The following is a 22,672-nucleotide window of genomic DNA, read 5'->3' as shown; positions in this document are numbered from 1 at the left end:
AAAAAGCTCTCGCATGATCTCAGTGTTCAATGAGCAGAACAGGGTGTAGTTACGTTTCTCAATGTGTCACAGCACAAGAAGCTGGTGGAAGGTACTCTGTATGAAGAGGTGACGTCAGCCAGCTACTCTGAAAATGACATCAGCAACTCCCTGAGGAACGGCATCCTTTACCTCGAAGACCCCATTGACCATGTGAGTGTGCATGTATGTGGCAGAGATGCTCACAAGTCAATTTTTGCAAGTCCAAGTCAAGTCTCAAGTCTTTGAGCTCAAGTCCAAGTCAAGTCTTTGAGCTCAAGTCCAAGTCAAGTCTCAAGTCTTTGAGGGGCAAGTCCAAGTCAAGTCTCAAGTCTTTGAGCTCAAGTCCAAGTCAAGTCTCAAGTCTTTGAGCTCAAGTCCAAGTCAAGTCTCAAGTCTTTGAGGGGCAAGTCCAAGTCAAGTCTCAAGTCTTTGGTCGCAAGTCCAAGTCAAGTCTCAAGTCTCTTATGGATGAGCGTTCTATCATCTTCTGCATGCCATCCAGTCTGCTTAGAACACTGCAGCTAAAACTAAGGAATTCAAAGCATGTACTGTATTATCCTCACTCCTTTATCTATTAGAATACAGCATCAGCATTGATTGGATGACATCAGTATAGAGTTCCTTAATGTTAATGCACCAAAAAAATAAAAAAATAAATAAAGATTGTTCACAAGTCCCAAAACTCAAGTCCAAGTCAAGTCTCAAGTCTTTGAGGACAAGTCTCAAGTCAAGTCTCAAGTCACTGTGAGTGAGACTTAAGTGCGACCCAAGTCCAAGTCTCAAGTCCAAGTCCCCATCTCTGGTATGTGGTGATGGAAAATGACAATGAAGTACATGTAGCATGTATTAAAGCAACTACGAGCAAGATTTTCAATTGTTATTAAACAGTCTAAATTGAATATCGATGCCTCGCATCTTACCTCTAATAGTAGATGAGACCCACGCAGAGTGAATCGGCGAGTGCCGTCTTGCTGATTATAGTCTGTGTGTGCAGGCCGGGGCAGATCAGGAAGTGAAACGACGTTTACGGCAGCCACTTCAGCCATAACCACAAGATTACAAAATTACTTTCAAACAAACTGTTCAAATATAACGAGAGATGTTCGCGAGAGTATAAAGCCCTTTGAAGTAGCGAGGAAAGCCGTCCTTCTTGTTTTGGGTCTGTTGCTAGGCAGAGCGAAACGGTTTACGGCAGCTGTAAACCGTTGCTAGGCAGACCAAAACGGTTTACGGCCGTAGCAACAGACCCAAAACAGCTTTCCTCGCTACTTTCTGCTCTCGTGAACATCTCTCGTTATATTCTAACAGTTTGTTTGAAAGTAATTTTGTGGTTATGGCCGAAGTGGCTGCCGTAAACCATTTAATTTCACTTCCTGATCTGCCCGGCCCGCACAGACTATAATCATCAAGACGGCACTCACCGATTCACTCGGCGTTGGTCTCAGCTACTATTAGAGGTAAGATGTGAGGCATCAATATTAAATTTAGACTGTTTAATAACAATGGAAAATCTTGCTCGTAGTTGCTTTAAGTACAACATGTAGTATGTTATAGCGCATTTCGACATGCATAGTACCGTGTAGTGTCGCCTTTACTCTACTCGCTTTTGGGAGTACCTGCTTGTTTTCCACCACAAATAGTACCCCCTCAATGTACCCGCCCCCACAGCTGGTTGTCATAGTGACGCAGAGACAAATTGTGTGTGCACGTACGTGGTGCTGGAGAATTACAATGAATGTAGTACGTTACTGAGACCTTCTGTGTGTGTGTGTGTGTGTGTGTGTGTGTGTGTGTGTGTGTGTGTGTGTGTGCGTGCGTGCGTGTGTGGGCGCGCGTGTGCATCTTACAGACATGGACTCCACACTATTTTGTCCTGACCAGTAATAAGATCTACTACTCAGAGGAGACGTCTCGCTACCAGACGACTGATGAAGAAGAGGAGGATGAAGGAAAAGAGGTAACAATGCTGATGATGGTCGTCACGATGAAGCTTGTGGTTGTGATGATGAGGATGTGTTGCTCCGAATTGTGTTGCTAGGCAACAGTTTGGAAGCTAGCTTAGTTATTACTTACTTTACTTTACTTTACTTTACTTTACTTTACTTTACTTTATTGTTTTTATTTGCACAGGACAATGCACATTAATAAAACAGTTAAACACGTACAGAATCATCCATATGTGACAACGGTAAAAGTGCTGCGGTTAGCCAAAGCTAATTTTCACCCGCAGTCCTCGGAACATAAACAACTAAAAACTACAGGATAAATACAGAATACGGGAAAAAAACAATATTATAAAAATGCACAAGGGGTAACAAAGAACATACACAAGGGATAACAATACATACACAGAATAAAAGCAATACACACAAACAGATAAGATAATAAAATGATAAAAATTGTACTAGCAAACACTACAACCGGAAGTAAGCTGGGGGCAATTTAGAATGTTTATGTTGTGGATTTAAAACCGTCTGTTGATGATGTCAAGATGAAGCTAATGATGAGAGGCAGTAATGATGATGTCATGATAAGATGAGGGTGATGATGATGGTACGAGAGGTACAGCTTTGACATTCCTTATTGTATTCCTTGTTCTTCTTATTTTGGAAAACTTCATCCTAAAACACTTCAACACTGTTAATAAACAGCTATTGGTGATGTACCTTACAATTCTGGGCCCATGTTCTGTTTACACTGAAAGCGGGCAAAAAAAATGGACCAGAAAACCCTTGTGCCATCAAAAACTTTATTTCTACCTAAATAAATATATGACACATAGTTTAACTCATTGAGTGCCAATGACGACTTTAGTCGTCAATTCATTTAGTGACGTAGAGTGCCATTGACGACTAAAGTCGTCAATTGCGTTTTTTGACGGGGGGATGTCGATCTAAGCCTCTTACATTGCGTCTTACAATATGGGAGCTATTGAATGTGTCTAACCTATTTTACAGAACCCTTAGGTGGTGACAGTGCTCTCCAGATTACAGAAATGTCAGGAATACAGCCTGAAAAAGCCGTGATCAAAGCGAAACCGCTCATGCTGCAGCCCAGAGCCATGTAGATTGCTCTGGCTGCTGCTTGACGGTGCCTGCCAACAGCAATCAATCCGCGCACAACTGAGCTCCTCTGCCTCTGTCTGTCTGTCTGCATATAGTTTCTCCACACGATTACCCACCAGAAAGGCAGCACCCGACCCCGAAGGGCCAAACCTTTACCTGCAGTCCCGTTTGGCATTTCCTTGTCGCGCTGTGAGCTGTCGCAGCGCTGTCGCGCTGTGAGCTGCTGTGAGCCGCACCGCCCGCAAAAACGGAGGCTCCGAAAATAGACTGGGTGCGTGTGGGGAGGAGTTTGCAGCTCAGGGGGGGAGAGGGGGGTGGGGCACGCAGGCTCCACAGAACTACACCAGGTCACTACATCAGAAAATATTAGCTAGAGTCAGTGAATGTGCTTGAAATGCTGCATTTCACAAAAGGCGGAATATCTCAGCTTCTAGATAGAAATGCATGTTTTTGCTGTTTTTGACCTATCTTCTCCGGCTGATAACTAAAGAACGGAAAATGGTATCAATAAACTTTTTTTTGCTGATGATACAATAGAGTCTCCTTGTTCTTTTTGCGTGTTCGGTGTTTACATAGTAATATCACACAATATTCTGTGGGCCTCGAGAAATCACTGAAAACGCTCTGAAACTCTGGCACTGGGAGCGTCCGTTCTCCAAAAGTGGCTGGCACTCAATGAGTTAATGATGTGCTCACCTTTTACAATGGGTATTTCTGTATGTTTTCAAATTTTATTTTCCTGTGCCAACAGGTTAAGACAGATAATTTAACATAACATTAGTATTAAACATTCATTCAGTATTAAGAATGAAAAAAGAAAAAAAAAACAGACAAAAAAATGAATAGACTAGGTCAGGGTACTCAAGTATAAACCATTTTCAATGGTTTTAAATTGGGGGAATGGGGGGAATCCGTTTTCGTTTTCTCGTTTTTCTGTTTTAAACTTTAAAACGGAGAGAGAGAGAAAAGCAACGGGGATTTTTTTTTTTTTTTTTTTTTTTTGCTTAATTCATGGCGGGCCACTTAGTTTGGCCACGCCTAACATACACAGTTTTCCACTCTCCTCTCCCTCTTTCCTCCACTACAGCAGGAGTGCAACAACAACGAGCAGCACTGTGCGGAGCGCTGGTTCCACGGGAAGCTGGGCGGGGGGCGCGACGGGCGCCAGGTGGCCGAGAAGCTGCTGCAGGAGTACTGTGAGGGTGGGGCTAAAGAGGGCACCTTCCTGGTTCGGGAGAGCGAGACCTTCGTTGGAGACTACACCCTCTCCTTCTGGTCAGTTGTGCCATGCAGGCAGTGCCCTGCTCTACACGAATCTCAGATGCCTGCTTTTGTGGTTCCATTTTCCCAAATGGAGAAGAGAAGGGGGAGAAATCAAGAAGAGAGTAGAGAGGAAATCGGAGAAGAACTAAAATTAGAAACAAAATGATACAAGAATCTAGCTGCAGAATGAAGGAGAGGAAGTTCAAGAAGTCACAGATTCAGCCGCTTGTCTGTCTGTCTCCTCTCAAGCCTCTCAAAGCCTTCTGAGTGGTGAAAAATCGAGGTATCGACTCAATCCTGTCTCACCCATCCAGGCGTTCTGGCCGTGTTCAGCACTGCAGGATCCACTCGCGCCAGGAGTCCGGCTCCACCCGCTTCTACCTGACCGACAACCTGGTGTTTGACAGCCTGTACCGCCTCATCTGCCACTACAGAGACACGCCCCTCCGCTGCAACGAGTTCGAGATGAGGCTGGGCAGCCCCGTGCCACAGCCCAACGCACACGAGAGCCGAGAGTGAGTGAGCGTGCAAAGATGAGTGTGAAAAAGATGAGTGTGCAAAAATGAGTGAGCAAAGATGAGTGTGCAAAGATGAGTGTGCAAAGATGAGTGTGAAAAAGATGAGTGTGCAAACATGAGTGTGCAAACATGAGTGTGCAAACATGAGTGTGCAAAGATGAGTGTGCAAACATGAGTGTGCAAACATGAGTGTGCAAAGATGAGTGTGCAAAGATGAGTGTGCAAAGATGAGTGTGCAAAGATGAGTGTGCAAAGATGAGTGTGCAAACATGAGTGTGCAAAGATGAGTGTGCAAACATGAGTGTGCAAACATGAGTGTGCAAAGATGAGTGTGCAAACATGAGTGTGCAAAGATGAGTGTGCAAACATGAGTGTGCAAACATGAGTGTGCAAAGATGAGTGAGCAAACATGAGTGTGCAAACATGAGTGAGCAAAGATGAGTGTGCAAAGATGAGTGTGCAAAGATGAGTGTGCAAAGATCAGTGAGTGTGCAAAGATGAGTGAGCAAAGATGAGTGTGCAAACATGAGTGTGCAAAGATGAGTGAGCAAAGATGAGTGTGCAAAGATGAGTGTGCAAAGATGAGTGAGCAAATTGTGGCTTTGTCATGATTGAATGGATGAATGAGTTTAGAAAGATACCAAATCAGGTGAGTGAGAGGAAAGTGAAAATGACCTTTGTTGTTATATAAGTTTGTTATAGAATAGTTTTCTGTTGTCCAGGTGGTTCCATTCCAGTCTGTCCCGTGTCCAGGCTGAGCACATGTTGATGCGCGTGCCCAGAGATGGAGCTTTCTTGGTGCGGAAACGCAGCGAGGTCAACTCCTACGCCATCTCCTTCAGGTTAGAGGAGGCACACACACTAACAACATCTCCTTCAGGTTAGAGGAGGCACACACACTGACAACATCTCCTTCAGGTTAGAGGAGGCACACACACTAACAACATCTCCTTCAGGTTAGAGGAGGCACACACACTGACAACATCTCCTTCAGGTTAGAGGAGGCACACACACTGACAACATCTCTTTCAGGTTAGAGGAGGCACACACACTGACAACATCTCTTTCAGGTTAGAGGAGGCACACACACTGACAACATCTCCTTCAGGTTAGAGGAGGCACACACACTGACAACATCTCCTTCAGGTTAGAGGAGGCACACACACTGACAACATCTCCTTCAGGTTAGAGGAGGCACACACACTGACAACATCTCTTTCAGGTTAGAGGAGGCACACACACTGACAACATCTCCTTCAGGTTAGAGGAGGCACACACACTGACAACATCTCCTTCAGGTTAGAGGAGGCACACACACTGACAACATCTCTTTCAGGTTAGAGGAGGCACACACACTGACAACATCTCTTTCAGGTTAGAGGAGGCACACACACTAACAACATCTCTTTCAGGTTAGAGGAGGCACACACACTAACAACATCTCTTTCAGGTTAGAGGAGGCACACACACTGACAACATCTCTTTCAGGTTAGAGGAGGCACACACACTGACAACATCTCTTTCAGGTTAGAGGAGGCACACACACTGACAACATCTCTTTCAGGTTAGAGGAGGCACACACACTGACAACATCTCCTTCAGGTTAGAGGAGGCACACACACTGACAACATCTCTTTCAGGTTAGAGGAGGCACACACACTGACAACATCTCTTTCAGGTTAGAGGAGGCACACACACTGACAACATCTCCTTCAGGTTAGAGGAGGCACACACACTGACAACATCTCCTTCAGGTAAGAGGAGGCACACACACTGACAACATCTCCTTCAGGTTAGAGGAGGCACACACACTAACAACATCTCCTTCAGGTTAGAGGAGGCACACACACTGACAACATCTCTTTCAGGTTAGAGGAGGCACACACACTAACAACATCTCTTTCAGGTTAGAGGAGGCACACACACTAACAACATCTCCTTCAGGTTAGAGGAGGCACACACACTGACAACATCTCCTTCAGGTTAGAGGAGGCACACACACTGACAACATCTCCTTCAGGTTAGAGGAGGCACACACACTGACAACAGCATTCACTCAGTATTTAAAAATAAAGTCGGGTTAGGATTGAGGTTGGACTAAACGCCTGTGTTTCTCGACCCCTGGCCCAATGTGTAAGACGCAAAATACACACATAACACACATTTCCCCCTCCTTTTTTGTCATGTTATGTTATGTTTTATGTTTCTTTTATGTTTTGCTTTCTCTCATTTATTTGGGAAGGTGGTCCTCTGATTTTCTTTTTCAACATTCAGAAGTGGGCTTTAAGTTAGAAAAGGTTGAGAACCCCTGGGCTATGGTCAGGGTTAGGGTTACCATAGCAAATAGGCTTGTCACTTTGCTGAACTTTTTCTTGTCACCTGATAGCTGAATCTGAATTAATTTTGGACTATCCAAATAAAGTGGTACCAAGTTTAATTGGTAGTATCTCATATTTAAGTATCTCATATTTAATATTTTTGACAGCTATTCTTTCAAATTTATTGGTAGCATTTCACAATTCAGATCATTATTTTCTTCCAAAGTGAACAAAGTTACTTTTTTCTAATCTGTCTGATTGAAAATCTGCTTCTGAATTCAGTTTTTGTAAACTATGTCATTGATCCTTCCTGACAATCTCTCACTCACTCACTCACTCACTCACTCACTCACTCACTCACTCACTCACTCTCTCTCTCTCTCTCTCTCTCTCTCTCTCTCTCTCTCTCTCTCTCTCTCTCTCTCTCTCTCTCTCTCTCTCTCTCTCTCTCTCTCTGCAGGGTGGAGGGTAAGATCAAACACTGTCGTATCCAGCAGGAAGGGGGTCTCTTCATGCTGGGTAGTTCGGCAGAGTTTGAGAGCCTGGTGGATCTGGTCAGTTATTATGAGAAACACCCTCTCTACCGCAAGATGAAGCTCCGCTACCCCATCAACGAGGACACCCTGGACCGCATGGGCACCACGGTTAGTCAAGCCTCCTTGTGCCACTCAAACATCAAGTCAAGCAGTGGTCAAGCAGAACACTGCGGTTGGATGGGAACCTCCCCATCACTGATTGATTTGATTTGTTTCAACCTTCTTAATCCAGTTTAACACTTAATTCAAATACAAAAATGCAAAGCTGCAAAAAAATTTCATTTATCAAAACGGCAGCAATAAATAGATCTAGAAGTCACTTTGATCATTTGATTTGTGTTTCTCAGGAGCTGGATTATGGGGCGTTGTATGAAGTTCGCACTCCTCATTTCTATGTTGAGGCCAATAAGATGCCAACAGCACGGGTAAGTGAGCTTGTTCAGACACACTGAAACATTTTCAAAAAAGATGAAAGGGCACATCTCAACTTACAAAGTCAAGGAGGACAAAATACATTTCACTATCTTTATTTGGCTCACATCACACACACAAAAACGCTTTGTGTGTGTGTGTACAGTGTGTGTGTGCGTGTGTGTGTGTGTGTGTGTGTGTGTGTGTGTGTGTGTGTGTGTGTGTGTGTGTGTGTGTGTGTGTGTGTGTGTGTGTGTGTGTGTGTGTGTGTGTGATGTGATGTGATGTGATGTGAGCCAAAGAAAGTGAAATGTGAGTATTTTGTCCTCCTTGACTTTGTAAGTTGAGATGTGCCCTTTCATCTTTTTTGGAACATGTTTTGGATTTTGGGTTCAGCACTCTAAACACTCAACTGAACACGAGGACACTGATGACCTGATGAAGACGCACTGACGTCGAAACGTTGTCTTTTTACTCTGCACTTTAAATAAAAGGCATTCTATGGCAGGAGTTGCTCCAGATTTCTTCCTTTTGTGAGAGTACAGTGGGGGGTTGGGTGTTCCAAGTCACTGACCAAACACTCTATTTCAGTGATTGCTGTCAGAATATAGATCCATTTAACACTTATTTTAACACAAAAACATCGCTGAATGCACCTTTAATTATGATCATATTTCTCTATTATTCCCCACATTGTACATTTTTTAACTACAGTTTGAATTTAGTTTCCCCGACACTGTGGAGTAGCTTGCCGTTTTATGCAGGCAACGTTGCGGTGTAAACAGGGCCTTATGCCTCTCATCCTGTGTGCTGGCCCGCACGGACGAGTTCCTGCAGTGGTCGGGGCTGGAGGTGAAGCAGGCCAAGTGTGCTGTGTTTCACGAGCGTCGCTCGGGTGGAAACCGCTGGTATAGGGCCAAGAGAGACACACCCCCATCCTTCCTTGTAATGGGCCAACCCATCAGAGTCTACTCCCGCCACGAGACCTACCCATACCTCGGCCACAGGTTCAACATCGCTGGTGAGTGGGGGGAACAGGTTGAGGAACTCACAGCAGAGTTCCTCCACCGTTTACATCTGGTCGACCTGTCCCCCCTCCCTGTTCTCATGAAACTCCAGGCTGTGAGAGAGGTGGCCCTGGCAAAAGTGCAACATCTGTTTGCCAACGTACACATCCCCCTCAAGAGACTGAGAGAGATGACCAACACAACCGTGGAGCTGGTCAGGAAGTGGGTGGGTCTCAACTCTCACTCCACACGCGGCATCATCTTTCTCCCATGTGGGGAGGGCGGGCTGGGGGTCCCCAATGTGGAGTGGACCTACACAGCCACCAGACTAGCCCACCTGCTCCACATGTTGAACAATGATGATGCCACAGTCCGAGAAATGGCCAGGGCTTCTCTCCTGCTGGACCTACGGAGGAGAAAAGTTCCCCTGGCCACTGCAGATCAGAACAACTTCCTGGGCTTCAGGAGAAAAGAGTCTGGGAAACTGGACTCAAAGGACAAGGGCTTTGGGGTCTGGTCTGATTGGCCAGACCTCAATGACCTTTGCAACCGGTCTGGAGTCCAGCTGAAATGGATAAAACTCACCACACAGACTGAAGTCCCTGTCTCCGATGAACTGGTCACAGACCCCTGTGTAGCTGTTGAGGCCACCATCACCACACAACAGGGAGAAACCAGCAGACTGACCACAGAGTCAGCTAGGAGAGTCCTGATTAATGCAAAGCAGGCTGAGGTCAGGCAGCACTGGTGTGGACTTAGACTGCAGGGGAAACTAGCGTGTCTAGGATTTGCTGACCATTCAGTCTCACACTCAGTTCTTAAGAACGCTGCGGTTGGTGAGGACATTCTAAAGTTTGCCATCAAAGCGAGACTGCAAGTGCTACCCACGAAATATAATCTGTCTACCTGGTACCACCCACACTCACAATCCATTTTGTTTGAACCATCCAGATTCACAGCACCATCTAGAATCCACAGCACACATAACGAATGGATGTCATGCATACAAACAACTGTACATAGCTCGCCATGACCGTATTGTAAATATTGTGTCTGATGCAGTCCATAACATCATGCCTGCTAGTGCAGTACTGTATAAGCACAGTAGAGTGGTACCAGAGTGGTTTGGGTCTGCCTGTGATGTCTTTGCTAATATCCCCAATACACCCGACGCTGTTTTTGTTGACACCAGCCATAAGCAGGTGCTGATGCTAGAGGTAGGCTGTGTCTTCGACCTGTACATGGACCAGGCATTCCAAGACAAATATATAAAATACCAACCACTACTCGAGACCATCACGAGCCTAGGTTATACCTGTAGATACAGTGTGCTTATATTTGGAAGCCTGGGACATGTACATAAATGCACCATGAGAGGCCTGCAGATTGCTGGCCTGACAAGAGCAAGAGCCAAACAAACTGTCAAATATTGCTCTGTCTCAGCAATTATTGGCAGTCTAGCAGTGTGGAGAAGGAGGTGCTATGTGTATCCATAAGTGCTCAGTACTAATTGACCCTGATATATTTGTTTCCCTGTTTATGAAATGTAATTTGTGGAACCAAATAAAGTATTTAAAATGTGTGTGTGTGTGTGTGTGTGTGTGTGTGTGTGTGTGTGTGTGTGTGTGTGTGTGTGTGTGTGTGTGTGTGTGTGTGTGTGTGTGTGTGTGTGTGTGTGTGTGATGTGATGTGATGTGATGTGAGCCAAAGAAAGTGAAATGTGAGTATTTTGTCCTCCTTGACTTTGTAAGTTGAGATGTGCCCTTTCATCTTTTTTGGAACATGTTTTGGATTTTGGGTTCAGCACTCTAAACACTCAACTGAACACGAGGTCACTGATGACCCGATGAAGACGCACTGACGTCGAAACGTTGTCTTTTTACTCTGCACTTTAAATAAAAGGCATTCTATGGCAGGAGTTGCTCCAGATTTCTTCCTTTTGTGAGAGTACAGTGGGGGGTTGGGTGTTCCAAGTCACTGACCAAACACTCTATTTCAGTGATTGCTGTCAGAATATAGATCCATTTAACACTTATTTTAACACAAAAACATCGCTGAATGCACCTTTAATTATGATCATATTTCTCTATTATTCCCCACATTGTACATTTTTTAACTACAGTTTGAATTTAGTTTCCCCGACACTGTGGAGTAGCTTGCCGTTTTATGCAGGCAACGTTGCGGTGTAAACAGGGCCTTATGCCTCTCATCATGTGTGCTGCAGTGCACGGTGAAGGCCTTGTATGACTATCGCGCTCAGAGGGACGATGAGCTGTGCTTCCCCAAACAGGCGCTCATCCTCAATGTGGACAAGCAGGAGGGAGGCTGGTGAGTGCGTTTTAATTACTTTATATTTTTTGAGTGAAATGGATTGTTCCATCTAAAACGCCTTCAATCTATAATGCTCTAATGGATTGTATGTGTGATTTTTCGACGTGTCTGTTAACACAGTCTAGTCTCCTTCGGTATCACCTACCTTGTCATTTCTCTGTTTGGCATCCCTGTAGGTGGCGAGGCGACTATGGAGGCAAGAAACAGCTGTGGTTCCCTGCCAACTATGTGGAGGAGGTGCCCAGCTCTCCCACCAGAGAGCCGGTTGAAGCAGTAAGTTAATGATACACGTGTGAATCATCATCTCAACGGATCATCTACTTTCTCGATCACTGATCAGTTTTCTTTTGGCTTTTCATTGATCTTGCCTTGGCACAGTCCACAGAGAACAGCCCTCTGGGCACCTTCCTCAAGGGCTTCATAGATGTACCCACCTGCCATGTCGGTGAGTCTGGAAAACGAACATCTTTCAGTGGCAGATGAGGGTATTACAGTATACAGCATGAAGTTATGTCAGTGGATCAGGTACAGCTATAGAGAGCCAAAGTGGAACGTCACTTCCTGCTTCAGCACTGTACCGTAGATTTTCATCCACCGTTTATTTTCCCATAGACATTTCGTAAAATGCTTATAAAAAGAGTTGTACTTGTTCAAACGGCTCAGATATATTTAGAAACAGGAGAGATCGCATACCATTTCCCTCGTCGGACCAAACCAGGTTTAAAGAAAATATTTTTTCAATGTTGTTTTTTTAAGTTTTGGTCCCAGTGAAATGTTCTATGGTCTCTCCAATTCTAAATATAGCTGAACCGTTTGGTTTGACCAAGTAAAACTATTTTTATAAGCATTTTACGAAATGTCTATGGGAAAATAAATTGCTGAAGCAGGAAGTGACGTTCACTTTGCCTCTCTATATAAAGAGGCTTCCTGTGGCTGGTGTAGACACGCCCCTTTTCGATCTGTGATACAGTGGCACATCATGTGACACATCATGTGACACATCATGTAAATGTGAACATCAAGCATACAGTAAATAATACTTGTATAATACTTGTAATAAGTCTTGTGGCTGTGTGACATAGCTGAGGACATGGCTATGCTTCTACCATTCTGCTTTTTACAGCATAGTTTGACTGCTCTCTTGATCCATGTTTAACGTTTATCAGCCGATTATGATCGTCAGTTCCAAAATTGTCAAAAACTGTCTAGCCGGTAGACTAGTGTCTGGTCCGTTAGACAGCAACAACAGATCAACACGATAACTTACAGCAACTCTCCTCCCTCCCTCCTTCCCTCCCTCCCTCCCTCCCTCCCACCCTCCCTCCCTCCCTCCCTCTCTCCCTCCCTCCCTCCCTCCTTCCCTCTCTCCATCCCTCTCATCCATCCCTCCATCCCTCCTCCTTCCCTCTCTCCATCCCTCCCTCCCTCCTCCTTCCCTCTCTCCCTCCCTCCCTCCCTCCCTCCTTCCCTCTCTCCATCCCTCCCTCCCTCCCTCCTTCCCTCTCTCCATCCCTCCCTCCCTCCCTCCTTCCCTCTCTCCCTCCCTCCCTCCCTCCCTCCTTCCCTCTCTCCATCCCTCCCTCCCTCCCTCCCTCCTTCCCTCTCTCCATCCCTCCCTCCCTCCTTCCCTCCCTCCCTCCCTCCCTCCCTCCTTCCCTCTCTCCATCCCTCCCTCCCTCCCTCCCTCCTTCCCTCTCTCCATCCCTCCCTCCCTCCCTCCCTCCCTCCTTCCCTCTCTCCCTCCCTCCCTCCCTCCCTCCTTCCCTCTCTCCATCCCTCCCTCCCTCCCTCCTTCCCTCTCTCCATCCCTCCCTCCTTCCCTCCCTCCCTCCCTCCCTCCCTCCTTCCCTCTCTCCATCCCTCCCTCCCTCCCTCCTTCCCTCTCTCCATCCCTCCCTCCCTCCCTCCCTCCTTCCCTCTCTCCATCCCTCCCTCCCTCCTTCCCTCCCTCCCTCCCTCCTTCCCTCTCTCCATCCCTCCCTCCCTCCCTCCCTCCTTCCCTCTCTCCATCCCTCCCTCCCTCCCTCCCTCCCTCCTTCCCTCTCTCCCTCCCTCCCTCCCTCCCTCCTTCCCTCTCTCCATCCCTCCCTCCCTCCCTCCTTCCCTCTCTCCATCCCTCCCTCCCTCCTTCCCTCCCTCCCTCCCTCCCTCCCTCCCTCCTTCCCTCTCTCCATCCCTCCCTCCCTCCCTCCTTCCCTCTCTCCATCCCTCCCTCCCTCCTTCCCTCCCTCCCTCCCTCCTTCCCTCTCTCCCTCCCCTCCCTCCCTCCCTCCTTCCCTCTCTCCATCCCTCCCTCCCTCCCTCCCTCCTTCCCTCTCTCCATCCCTCCCTCCCTCCTTCCCTCCCTCCCTCCCTCCCTCCCTCCTTCCCTCTCTCCATCCCTCCCTCCCTCCCTCCTTCCCTCTCTCCATCCCTCCCTCCTTCCCTCCCTCCCTCCCTCCCTCCCTCCCTCCTCCCTCTCTCCATCCCTCCCTCCCTCCCTCCTTCCCTCTCTCCATCCCTCCCTCCTTCCCTCTCTCCATCCCTCCCTCCCTCCTTCCCTCTCTCCATCCCTCCCTCCCTCCCTCCTTCCTCTCTCCATCCCTCCCTCCTTCCCTCTCTCCATCCCTCCCTCCCTCCTTCCCTCTCTCCATCCCTCCCTCCTTCCCTCTCTCCATCCCTCCCTCCCTCCCTCCCTCCTTCCCTCTCTCCATCCCTCCCTCCCTCCTTCCCTCCCTCCCTCCCTCCCTCCCTCCTTCCCTCTCTCCATCCCTCCCTCCCTCCCTCCTTCCCTCTCTCCATCCCTCCCTCCTTCCCTCCCTCCCTCCCTCCCTCCCTCCTTCCCTCTCTCCATCCCTCCCTCCCTCCCTCCTTCCCTCTCTCCATCCCTCCCTCCTTCCCTCTCTCCATCCCTCCCTCCCTCCTTCCCTCTCTCCATCCCTCCCTCCCTCCCTCCAGTGGTTTTAAAGGATGGGAAGAGTTCACGGCCTTATGTGTTCACGGTGCACTCGCAGCAGCTGTCCTCTGACCCGCTCCAGGCGCTGGACGTGGCCGCCGACAGCCTGGAGGACCTCGCCAGCTGGGTCGGCAAGATCCAAGAGGCCGCACAGAACGCTGATGCACGGGTCAGTGCTCAACACACACACACACCCGCCCGCGCCCTCCAGGGGAGGCGCGCCTCACACTTTGAAAACCACTGACGTAGACAGTTAGTGCACATAGTTCAGTATAGAGGTGCTGTGCTGATGCTGTAGCTGGCTTACCTCCATAACAGATGCAGGAGGAGAAGCAGATGGAGAGGAGGAAGAAGATCGCGGTGGAGCTGTCTGAACTGGTGGTTTACTGCCGGCCCGTCCCCTTCAACGAGGAGAGTAAGGACCCGACATCCCTCTGGTCTTCTCCTATGATGACCTAAAGCCATCGTGACCCTCACATAATAATGAAGAAATAAGATCTCTAGCATGATTTCAGCTGCCTTCTGACTTCACCATGGCACGCCTACTTAACTTCTCTCTGCAATCTTCTCTCCAACTTCCTGCTGTCTCCAGAGATCGGGACGGAGAGGACGTGTTACCGGGACATGTCCTCCTTCCCGGAGACCAAGGCGGAGAAGTTTGCGACGCGCGCCAGAGGGAAGCGCTTCCTGCAGTACAACCGCCGTCAGCTTTCCAGAGTTTATCCCCGAGGACAGAGGCTGGACTCGTCCAACTACGACCCTCTGCCCATGTGGCTCTGCGGCTCCCAGCTGGTCGCTCTCAACTTCCAGACCCCCGGTCTGTCTGTGTGCGTGTGTGTGTGTGTGTGTGTGTGTGTGTGTGTGTGTGTCTGTGTGTGTGTGTGTGTGTGTGTGTCTGTGTGTGTGTGTGTGTGTGTGTGTGTGTGTGTGTGTGTGTGTGTGTGTGTGTGTGTGTGTGTGTGCGTTCGTGTGTGTGTTCATAACTCTGAGATAAGTGGATATTGGATATTGTTGTATAATTATTCAGTGCAAGATAATATAATGCACTTACTACAAAATACATATATCCCCTCTCACCTGTAGTGCTATTTATCCATCCATGTCGTTTTGTGTTAGTTGGCTGAGTTTTGGAGATATCGGCCGCAGAGTTTCCGTCTTCTCTCCAATACAATGGAACTGGATGGCACTCGGCTTGTGGTGCTCAAAGTGCCAAAGAAACACTTTTGATAAACTCAACAGCAATGTCTCTTTCCAGAAATCATGACCCCTTTACTCAAGATAATCCACAGAACTTGTTATGAGCAGTTTCAGGGAGGAACAATTTTCTTTTGACCGAACTACACCCGCTAGCTGCTAGCTAGTTCCTACATGAGACCGCAAAAGAAAATAGTTCCTACATGAAACTGATGTGATGTCAATGTGTGTTGTTTGTGTGAATGTAGATAAGCCCATGCAGCTGAACCAGGCCTTCTTCATGCTGGGAGGCGGGAGCGGCTACGTGCCCCAGCCTGACATCATGAGGGACGACGCCTTGGACCCTTTCGACAAGGACACCTTGCGTGTGGAGCCAATCACCATCCAGCTACAGGTCACATTCACTACTGATCACCATCCAGCTACAGGTCACATTCACTACCAATCACCATCCAGCTACAGGTCACATTCACTACTGATCACCATCCAGCTACAGGTCACATTCACTACTGATCACCATCCAGCTACAGGTCACATTCACTACTGATCACCATCCAGCTACAGGTCACATTCACTACTGATCACCATCCAGCTACAGGTCACATTCACTACTGATCACCATCCAGCTACAGGTCACATTCACTACCAATCACCATCCAGCTACAGGTCACATTCACTACCAATCACCATCCAGCTACAGGTCACATTCACTACCGATCACCATCCAGCTACAGGTCACATTCACTACCAATCACCATCCAGCTACAGGTCACATTCACTACTGATCACCATATTGACATACAGTATGTCCGTTTGCAAGATGTGCGTCTATATTTCTCATTCTCTCCCCACCTCCTCCCTCCCCCTGCTCTCTTCTCCCCCACACCCCCCCCCCCTTCCCCTCTCCTGCTCTCTCCTCTTGCTCCTTCCCCACCTCCTATACCCTCCAACATCTCCCATTCCCTCCCCACCCCATCACTCTCTCACATTCCCCCTGCTCTTCCCCCTTCTCCTGCTCTCTCCTCTGCTCTCTCTTCATTTCTATATTTTCTATATTATCAATTGTTCAAATGTTATCTTTATTCTGTATATTCTTGTTACTGTTGTGTCAGCTAGAATCAGCTAGACATACTTTCTGTGAAGCCCTCTGAGACATGCTTGTGAATTAGGGCTATATAAATAAACTTGACTTGACTTGACTTGACATTCACTACTGATCACCATCCAGCTACAGGTCACATTCACTACCAATCACCATCCAGCTACAGGTCACATTCACTACTGATCACCATCCAGCTACAGGTCACATTCACTACTGATCACCATCCAGCTACAGGTCACATTCACTACCAATCACCATCCAGCTACAGGTCACATTCACTACCGATCACCATCCAGCTACAGGTCACATTCACTACTGATCAGCATCCAGCTACAGGTCACATTCACTACTGATCAGCATCCAGCTACAGGTCACATTCACTACCGATCACCATCCAGCTACAGGTCACATTCACTACTGATCACCATCCAGCTACAGGTCACATTCACTACCAATCACCATCCAGCTACAGGTCACATTCACTACTGATCACCATCCAGCTACAGGTCACATTCACTACTGATCACCATCCAGCTACAGGTTACATTCACTACTCGGGTGGCTACTTTACATTGTTGGATAGGGGAGCGAGAAGGTTGCCTTAATTGGGTGACATATTCTGACTTGTGGAGAGCAGAGAGCGCTCTGGTGGGATAAAAAAAAAAAAAGCCTGGAATTGAACTATGGTAGAGTTACACTCAACCTCTGTTTCTATTTCAGGTGCTGGGAGCCCGTCATCTGCCTAAGAACGGTCGCAGCATCGTCTGTCCCTTTGTGGACGTGGAGATCTGCGGGGCCGACTACGACGCCTGCAAGAGCAAGACAGATGTTGTTGGTACGTCGCTCGCTGACCAGTGGCCATGATGGTGCAAAGCCTCTGCCCCCTCTTCCTTCCATTGAGATGCATGATCTTGCGTGTGATGATGCATGATCTTGCGTGTGATGATACATGATCTTGCGTGTGATGATGCATGATCTTGTGTGTGATGATGCATGATCTTGCGTGTGATGATGCATGATCTTGCGTGTGATGATACATGATCTTGCGTGTGATGATACATGATCTTGCGTGTGATGATACATGATCTTGCGTGTGATGATACATGATCTTGCGTGTGATGATGCATGATCTTGCGTGTGATGATGCATGATCTTGCGTGTGATGATACATGATCTTGCGTGTGATGATACATGATCTTGCGTGTGATGATACATGATCTTGCGTGTGATGATACATGATCTTGCGTGTGATGATGCATGATCTTGTGTGTGATGATGCATGATCTTGCGTGTGATGATGCATGATCTTGCGTGTGATGATACATGATCTTGCGTGTGATGATGCATGATCTTGCGTGTGATGATACATGATCTTGCGTGTGATGATACATGATCTTGCGTGTGATGATGCATGATCTTGCGTGTGATGATGCATGATCTTGCGTGTGATGATACATGATCTTGCGTGTGATGATACATGATCTTGCGTGTGATGATACATGATCTTGCGTGTGATGATACATGATCTTGCGTGTGATGATACATGATCTTGCGTGTGATGATACATGATCTTGCGTGTGATGATGCATGATCTTGCGTGTGATGATACATGATCTTGCGTGTGATGATGCATGATCTTGCGTGTGATGATGCATGATCTTGCGTGTGATGATGCATGATCTTGCGTGTGATGATGCATGATCTTGCGTGTGATGATGCATGATCTTGCGTGTGATGATACATGATCTTGCATGTGATGATGCATGATCTTGCGTGTGATGATGCATGATCTTGCGTGTGCGCTGGGATTTCATCATCATTTGTATGAAGAGTGATTTCACTGCCTAATGATCATTTCTTCCTTCCCCTCCCAGCTGACAATGGTCTGAATCCTGTGTGGGTGCAGAAACAGTTTGTGTTTGACATCCACAACTACTCCTTCTCCTTTCTGCGCTTCACCGTCTACGAGGAAGACATGTTCAGTGATCCAAACTTCCTGGCCCAGGCTACCTACCCTGTCCGCTCACTCCGAACAGGTGTGTGTAATAATTATTATTATTATGATGATAGAAAAAAAATGCAATTCCAGCGCGAGCCGCCAGTTGCCCACCCCTGCTCTAAAAAGAGCAACCAGTGTATTTTCATTTTATTCCAAATTATTATATCTTTGTATTTGTATAGAACTTTTCATAGACATAGAAGAGGGTTATACAAGAAAAAGGTACTACCAAAAACAAAGAAACGGGAGAAACACCATTACATAATAAGCACATTTGTAGAAATATGTCTGACCTCTTTACTTTATTGACTTTGTATCTAATCTTGTTGCACAGATTTGTAAAAACCACCCCGGTATGAAGGCACAGTTGGCTTTTTTGTGAGCGTTTCTGATTGTGTTCCTGTCTCTGTCATCATAATGTATTGATTTTGTCATACGTTCTAGGCTATAGGAGTGTCCCTCTGAAGAACAGCTACAGTGAGGAGCTGGAGTTGGCCTCACTTCTGGTCCACATTGAGATCGTCAATGCAAAGGTACCCAAAGCTAACCGCTTCCAGTTTCCCACATCTTCATTTCCCTCGCTTGCTGGGCCTTTTTCTATTGGATATGTCGTCCCACCTGACCACTTCTGTGTGCTGCATTCTTGCCCACCTGTCACCTGTCATGATTGTAGGAGGAGGACGATGAGAACCTGTACACGTCCATCCAGCGGCTGCGGGATCGGACCAGTGAGCTGTCCAACCAGGTGTCGGTTCTGGAGCGGTCTGGCTCGGCGGACCTCGGCTACCAGCAGAGTCTGGAGGAGCTCAGGGCAGCTCAGGACCAGCTCAGCGAACTCGTGGAGGTTCGCAACCGCAGGTGATTCACACACACACACACACACACACACACACACACACACACACACACACAGATAAAGCAAGATGAGGACACACATGTTTACTTTACGTCTGTTCGAATTTTGTGCACTTCAGCTTCACACTTTGGCAGCTCCAAGTGGAAGTGGGGATAATGTTTAGAATTTGTTAACGTTTGAAGGATCTCATTAAGCAGAAATCATGTAGCTGTGCATGCTTTAGACCTAGGTGGTGGTGGTGGTGGGTGGGGGGAGTATTTTCTGCAGGTTCAACCATTGCTTTCTCTTGATGGAGCACACATATCGAAAGATAAGATCCCATTGCGTACAAACTGATGTCGTTTATGCAATCCTTTCAGGCTGATGGAGAAGAAGAAGAGGGAGAGGCTGAGGCAGCAGGTGGCAGCGAAGCGCAACTAAACCTCCTGTCCAGCAGAGGGCACTAACTCCATCACTGCCCAACACTCCCCACCACCACCACCACCAGTGCTGTGCAGTAAGCGTCTGGAAAACTGCTCTCTACTGCAACGGAATGCAATCAAAGTATACCATAACTGGAATAAACAAGCTATACATATAGAAGCATCTCATGGACTAAAAAAGAAAAACTCTGAAAGCTTAAGCTACTAAAAAAACAATCGTATACTTAGTAAGTAACAAGGGAGAAGAAAACTCAGGTTACATGAATGGATGGAACTGGTAAATCTGTATTTGGATGGGAAAGGGAACAGAGCGCACACGTAGCCAAAAGGAAATATCTCTGTGCCTTAGATGTTTTGAAACACAGCGTTTTGTCTGTCCAATGTCTTTGCACTAGTGCATTCGTTTAGCAGATGGTCAAAGCAAACCGATACATCCGGTCAGACTCGGCATCTCAATGTGCAGCATACTTTCTCAACAACTGGAATAGTGTGGGAAGGACCACAGACGCAGAGGCGCTGGAGGAAGAATCCACTGTTTCGGCTTCGGCCAACACGGAACAATATGAACCACTGCTCATGAAATGGGCTTAACGCAATTTTAGAAGAGAGAGTCTTTTCGGGGTGAACACAGGAACTCTGCCCTCCAAGGTGGTAGGGCTCCTGTTGTAGACCTCGCTGTTCTACCTGGAGGAGCACAAACTGGATCAACTGTGTCGAACAAATCCTCACCGAAACCACACCCAGAAGGTCTTTCAATAATGTCAAAACCACACCCAGAAGTTCTTTCAATATGTCAAAACCACACCCAGAAGGTCTTTCAATATGTCAAAAGGGCTCAAAATATTCTACCTTCAAAGAGGCAAGGCAACAGTGAGAGGGGGAGGAAGAGCTTGTTCCTCACAGCGCTCCCTGGATGTCACCTAAAAAGGGGCTCAGGTGTGTTCCTCTTGATCAGACACACGTGACAAACGAGGGCTATCACTGAAACTAGCAAAGCACTCTTACCTGCCAGTTCAGTATCACACCGATCGATATCATGCCTCACATCGGAACCAGTTTCAGTTTCCATGTTCTGGCTCTAATCAACGGAGATGGCACAACTGATCCTGGATCTGCTCAAAGCAGCTTCTACGCACTGCATGGCTTCATCATTATCTAATAACGCCCTGCCTGTTTTTCACCTCTTTTCTCTGTAGCTTTTTCACCTTCCCATCAGTTTCCTGTCTCATTTCTCATTGTATATAACTTGTTTTATTTATCACACAGGTGTAGATCCTGTTATAATAGAAGAAAGATGATGGACTTCAGATTGATTATACTATAAGTTTATGTAGAAATTAATATTGTGTACCTGGAACTCCCTTTAAATGTCCCCATAGACACAAACACCCCCCCTCTTTCCCGCTACACGACAAACGCACTGGGTAGGGACTTCTATGCAAAGGTCGCCTTCTTGGCCCAGCCAATATGTAGGCCTACTGTAGGAGGCTGTTTGACTCAAGTTGTGTTTCTCTCTGTATTATGCTAACTGTGCTATGCTAACTGTCCACTATTATTACTCTGCCATTACAAACCCTGTGCAAGTTTCCACTTCAAATAAAAACTCTTTCATGTATGCCTGTCCGCAATGTCACTTTGAAATGCATACGCGAGAAAAGCAGCGACGAGCAATGACTACGATATTAGTAGGTAAGTACGGTAGGCCTACGTAGTGAGGAGAGGAGGATAAGTGGCCTACGTAGTGAGGAGAGGAGGATCAGTGGCCTACGTAGTGAGGAGAGGAGGATCAGTGGCCTACGTAGTGAGGAGAGGAGGATCAGTGGCCTACGTAGTGAGGAGAGGAGGATCAGTGGCCTACGTAGTGAGGAGAGGAGGATCAGTGGCCTACGTAGTGAGGAGAGGAGGAGCAGTGGCCTACGTAGTGAGGAGAGGAGGATCAGTGGCCTACGTAGTGAGGAGAGGAGGATAAGTCAGTGGCCTACGTAGTGAGGAGAGGAGGATCAGTGGCCTACGTAGTGAGGAGAGGAGGATAAGTGGCCTACGTAGAGAGGAGAGGAGGATCAGTGGCCTACGTAGTGACGAGAGGAGGATCAGTGGCCTACGTAGTGAGGAGAGGAGGATCAGTGGCCTACGTAGTGAGGAGAGGAGGATCAGTGGCCTATGTAGTGAGGAGAGGAGGATCAGTGGCCTACGTAGTGAGGAGAGGAGGATAAGTGGCCTACATAGTGAGGAGAGGAGGATAAGTCAGTGGCCTACGTAGTGAGGAGAGGAGGATCAGTGGCCTACGTAGTGAGGAGAGGAGGATAAGTCAGTGGCCTACGTAGTGAGGAGAGGAGGATCAGTGGCCTACGTAGTGAGGAGAGGAGGATAAGTAGGCCTACGTAGTGAGGAGAGGAGGATCAGTGGAGGGGACCTAGAAGGGAGGAAGGAGAGAAAAGGCCACTGTATAAAGCGCAACTAGGGTTTCATGTCTCTATCTGCACATTGTTTTGTTGTTTTCGTTTTTTGTCCATTTGTTTTTAAAAATGAACCCATGATGAGTTCCATTTGAAGGCAGCATAGCAAATTGGGGACATCTTCTGGTTGTGAAATAAACATTCAATTAATGTGCAACAGCTCTGCTGGACATTCCTGCAGTCAGCATGCCAGCTGCACGCTCATCTGTGGCGTGTTGTGTGTGTGATCAAACTGCAC

The 22,672-nt window shown here is 47.3% G+C and overlaps 1 protein-coding gene across 1 annotated transcript in view; it reads left to right on the top strand.

The window, feature by feature from the left end:
* The window catches only part of LOC310786991 (1-phosphatidylinositol 4,5-bisphosphate phosphodiesterase gamma-1-like), a 64,491-nt gene extending 43,287 nt beyond the window's left edge, over positions 1-21,204 (top strand). Inside the window, exons 28-46 of the mRNA XM_083648315.1 lie at positions 73-192; positions 1,871-1,978; positions 4,174-4,361; positions 4,664-4,864; positions 5,590-5,709; positions 7,646-7,829; positions 8,069-8,146; positions 11,364-11,467; positions 11,647-11,743; positions 11,849-11,915; positions 14,408-14,574; positions 14,724-14,820; positions 14,998-15,222; positions 15,848-15,993; positions 17,422-17,536; positions 18,576-18,737; positions 19,145-19,233; positions 19,374-19,558; positions 19,916-21,204. Of these exons, the coding sequence (XP_083504441.1) occupies positions 73-192; positions 1,871-1,978; positions 4,174-4,361; positions 4,664-4,864; positions 5,590-5,709; positions 7,646-7,829; positions 8,069-8,146; positions 11,364-11,467; positions 11,647-11,743; positions 11,849-11,915; positions 14,408-14,574; positions 14,724-14,820; positions 14,998-15,222; positions 15,848-15,993; positions 17,422-17,536; positions 18,576-18,737; positions 19,145-19,233; positions 19,374-19,558; positions 19,916-19,976 (2,514 nt within the window). The 3' untranslated portion in view covers positions 19,977-21,204. The remainder of the gene's footprint in view (positions 1-72; positions 193-1,870; positions 1,979-4,173; positions 4,362-4,663; positions 4,865-5,589; positions 5,710-7,645; positions 7,830-8,068; positions 8,147-11,363; positions 11,468-11,646; positions 11,744-11,848; positions 11,916-14,407; positions 14,575-14,723; positions 14,821-14,997; positions 15,223-15,847; positions 15,994-17,421; positions 17,537-18,575; positions 18,738-19,144; positions 19,234-19,373; positions 19,559-19,915) is intronic.
* The last annotated feature ends 1,468 nt before the right edge of the window (positions 21,205-22,672 follow it).

This window comes from Poromitra crassiceps (genome assembly GCF_964638095.1).
Source record: "Poromitra crassiceps genome assembly, chromosome: 12".
Lineage (NCBI taxonomy): Eukaryota > Metazoa > Chordata > Actinopteri > Beryciformes > Melamphaidae > Poromitra > Poromitra crassiceps.
The sequence above is the reverse complement of the archived record's forward strand: the minus strand, read 5'-3'. Positions and strand labels throughout refer to the sequence as shown.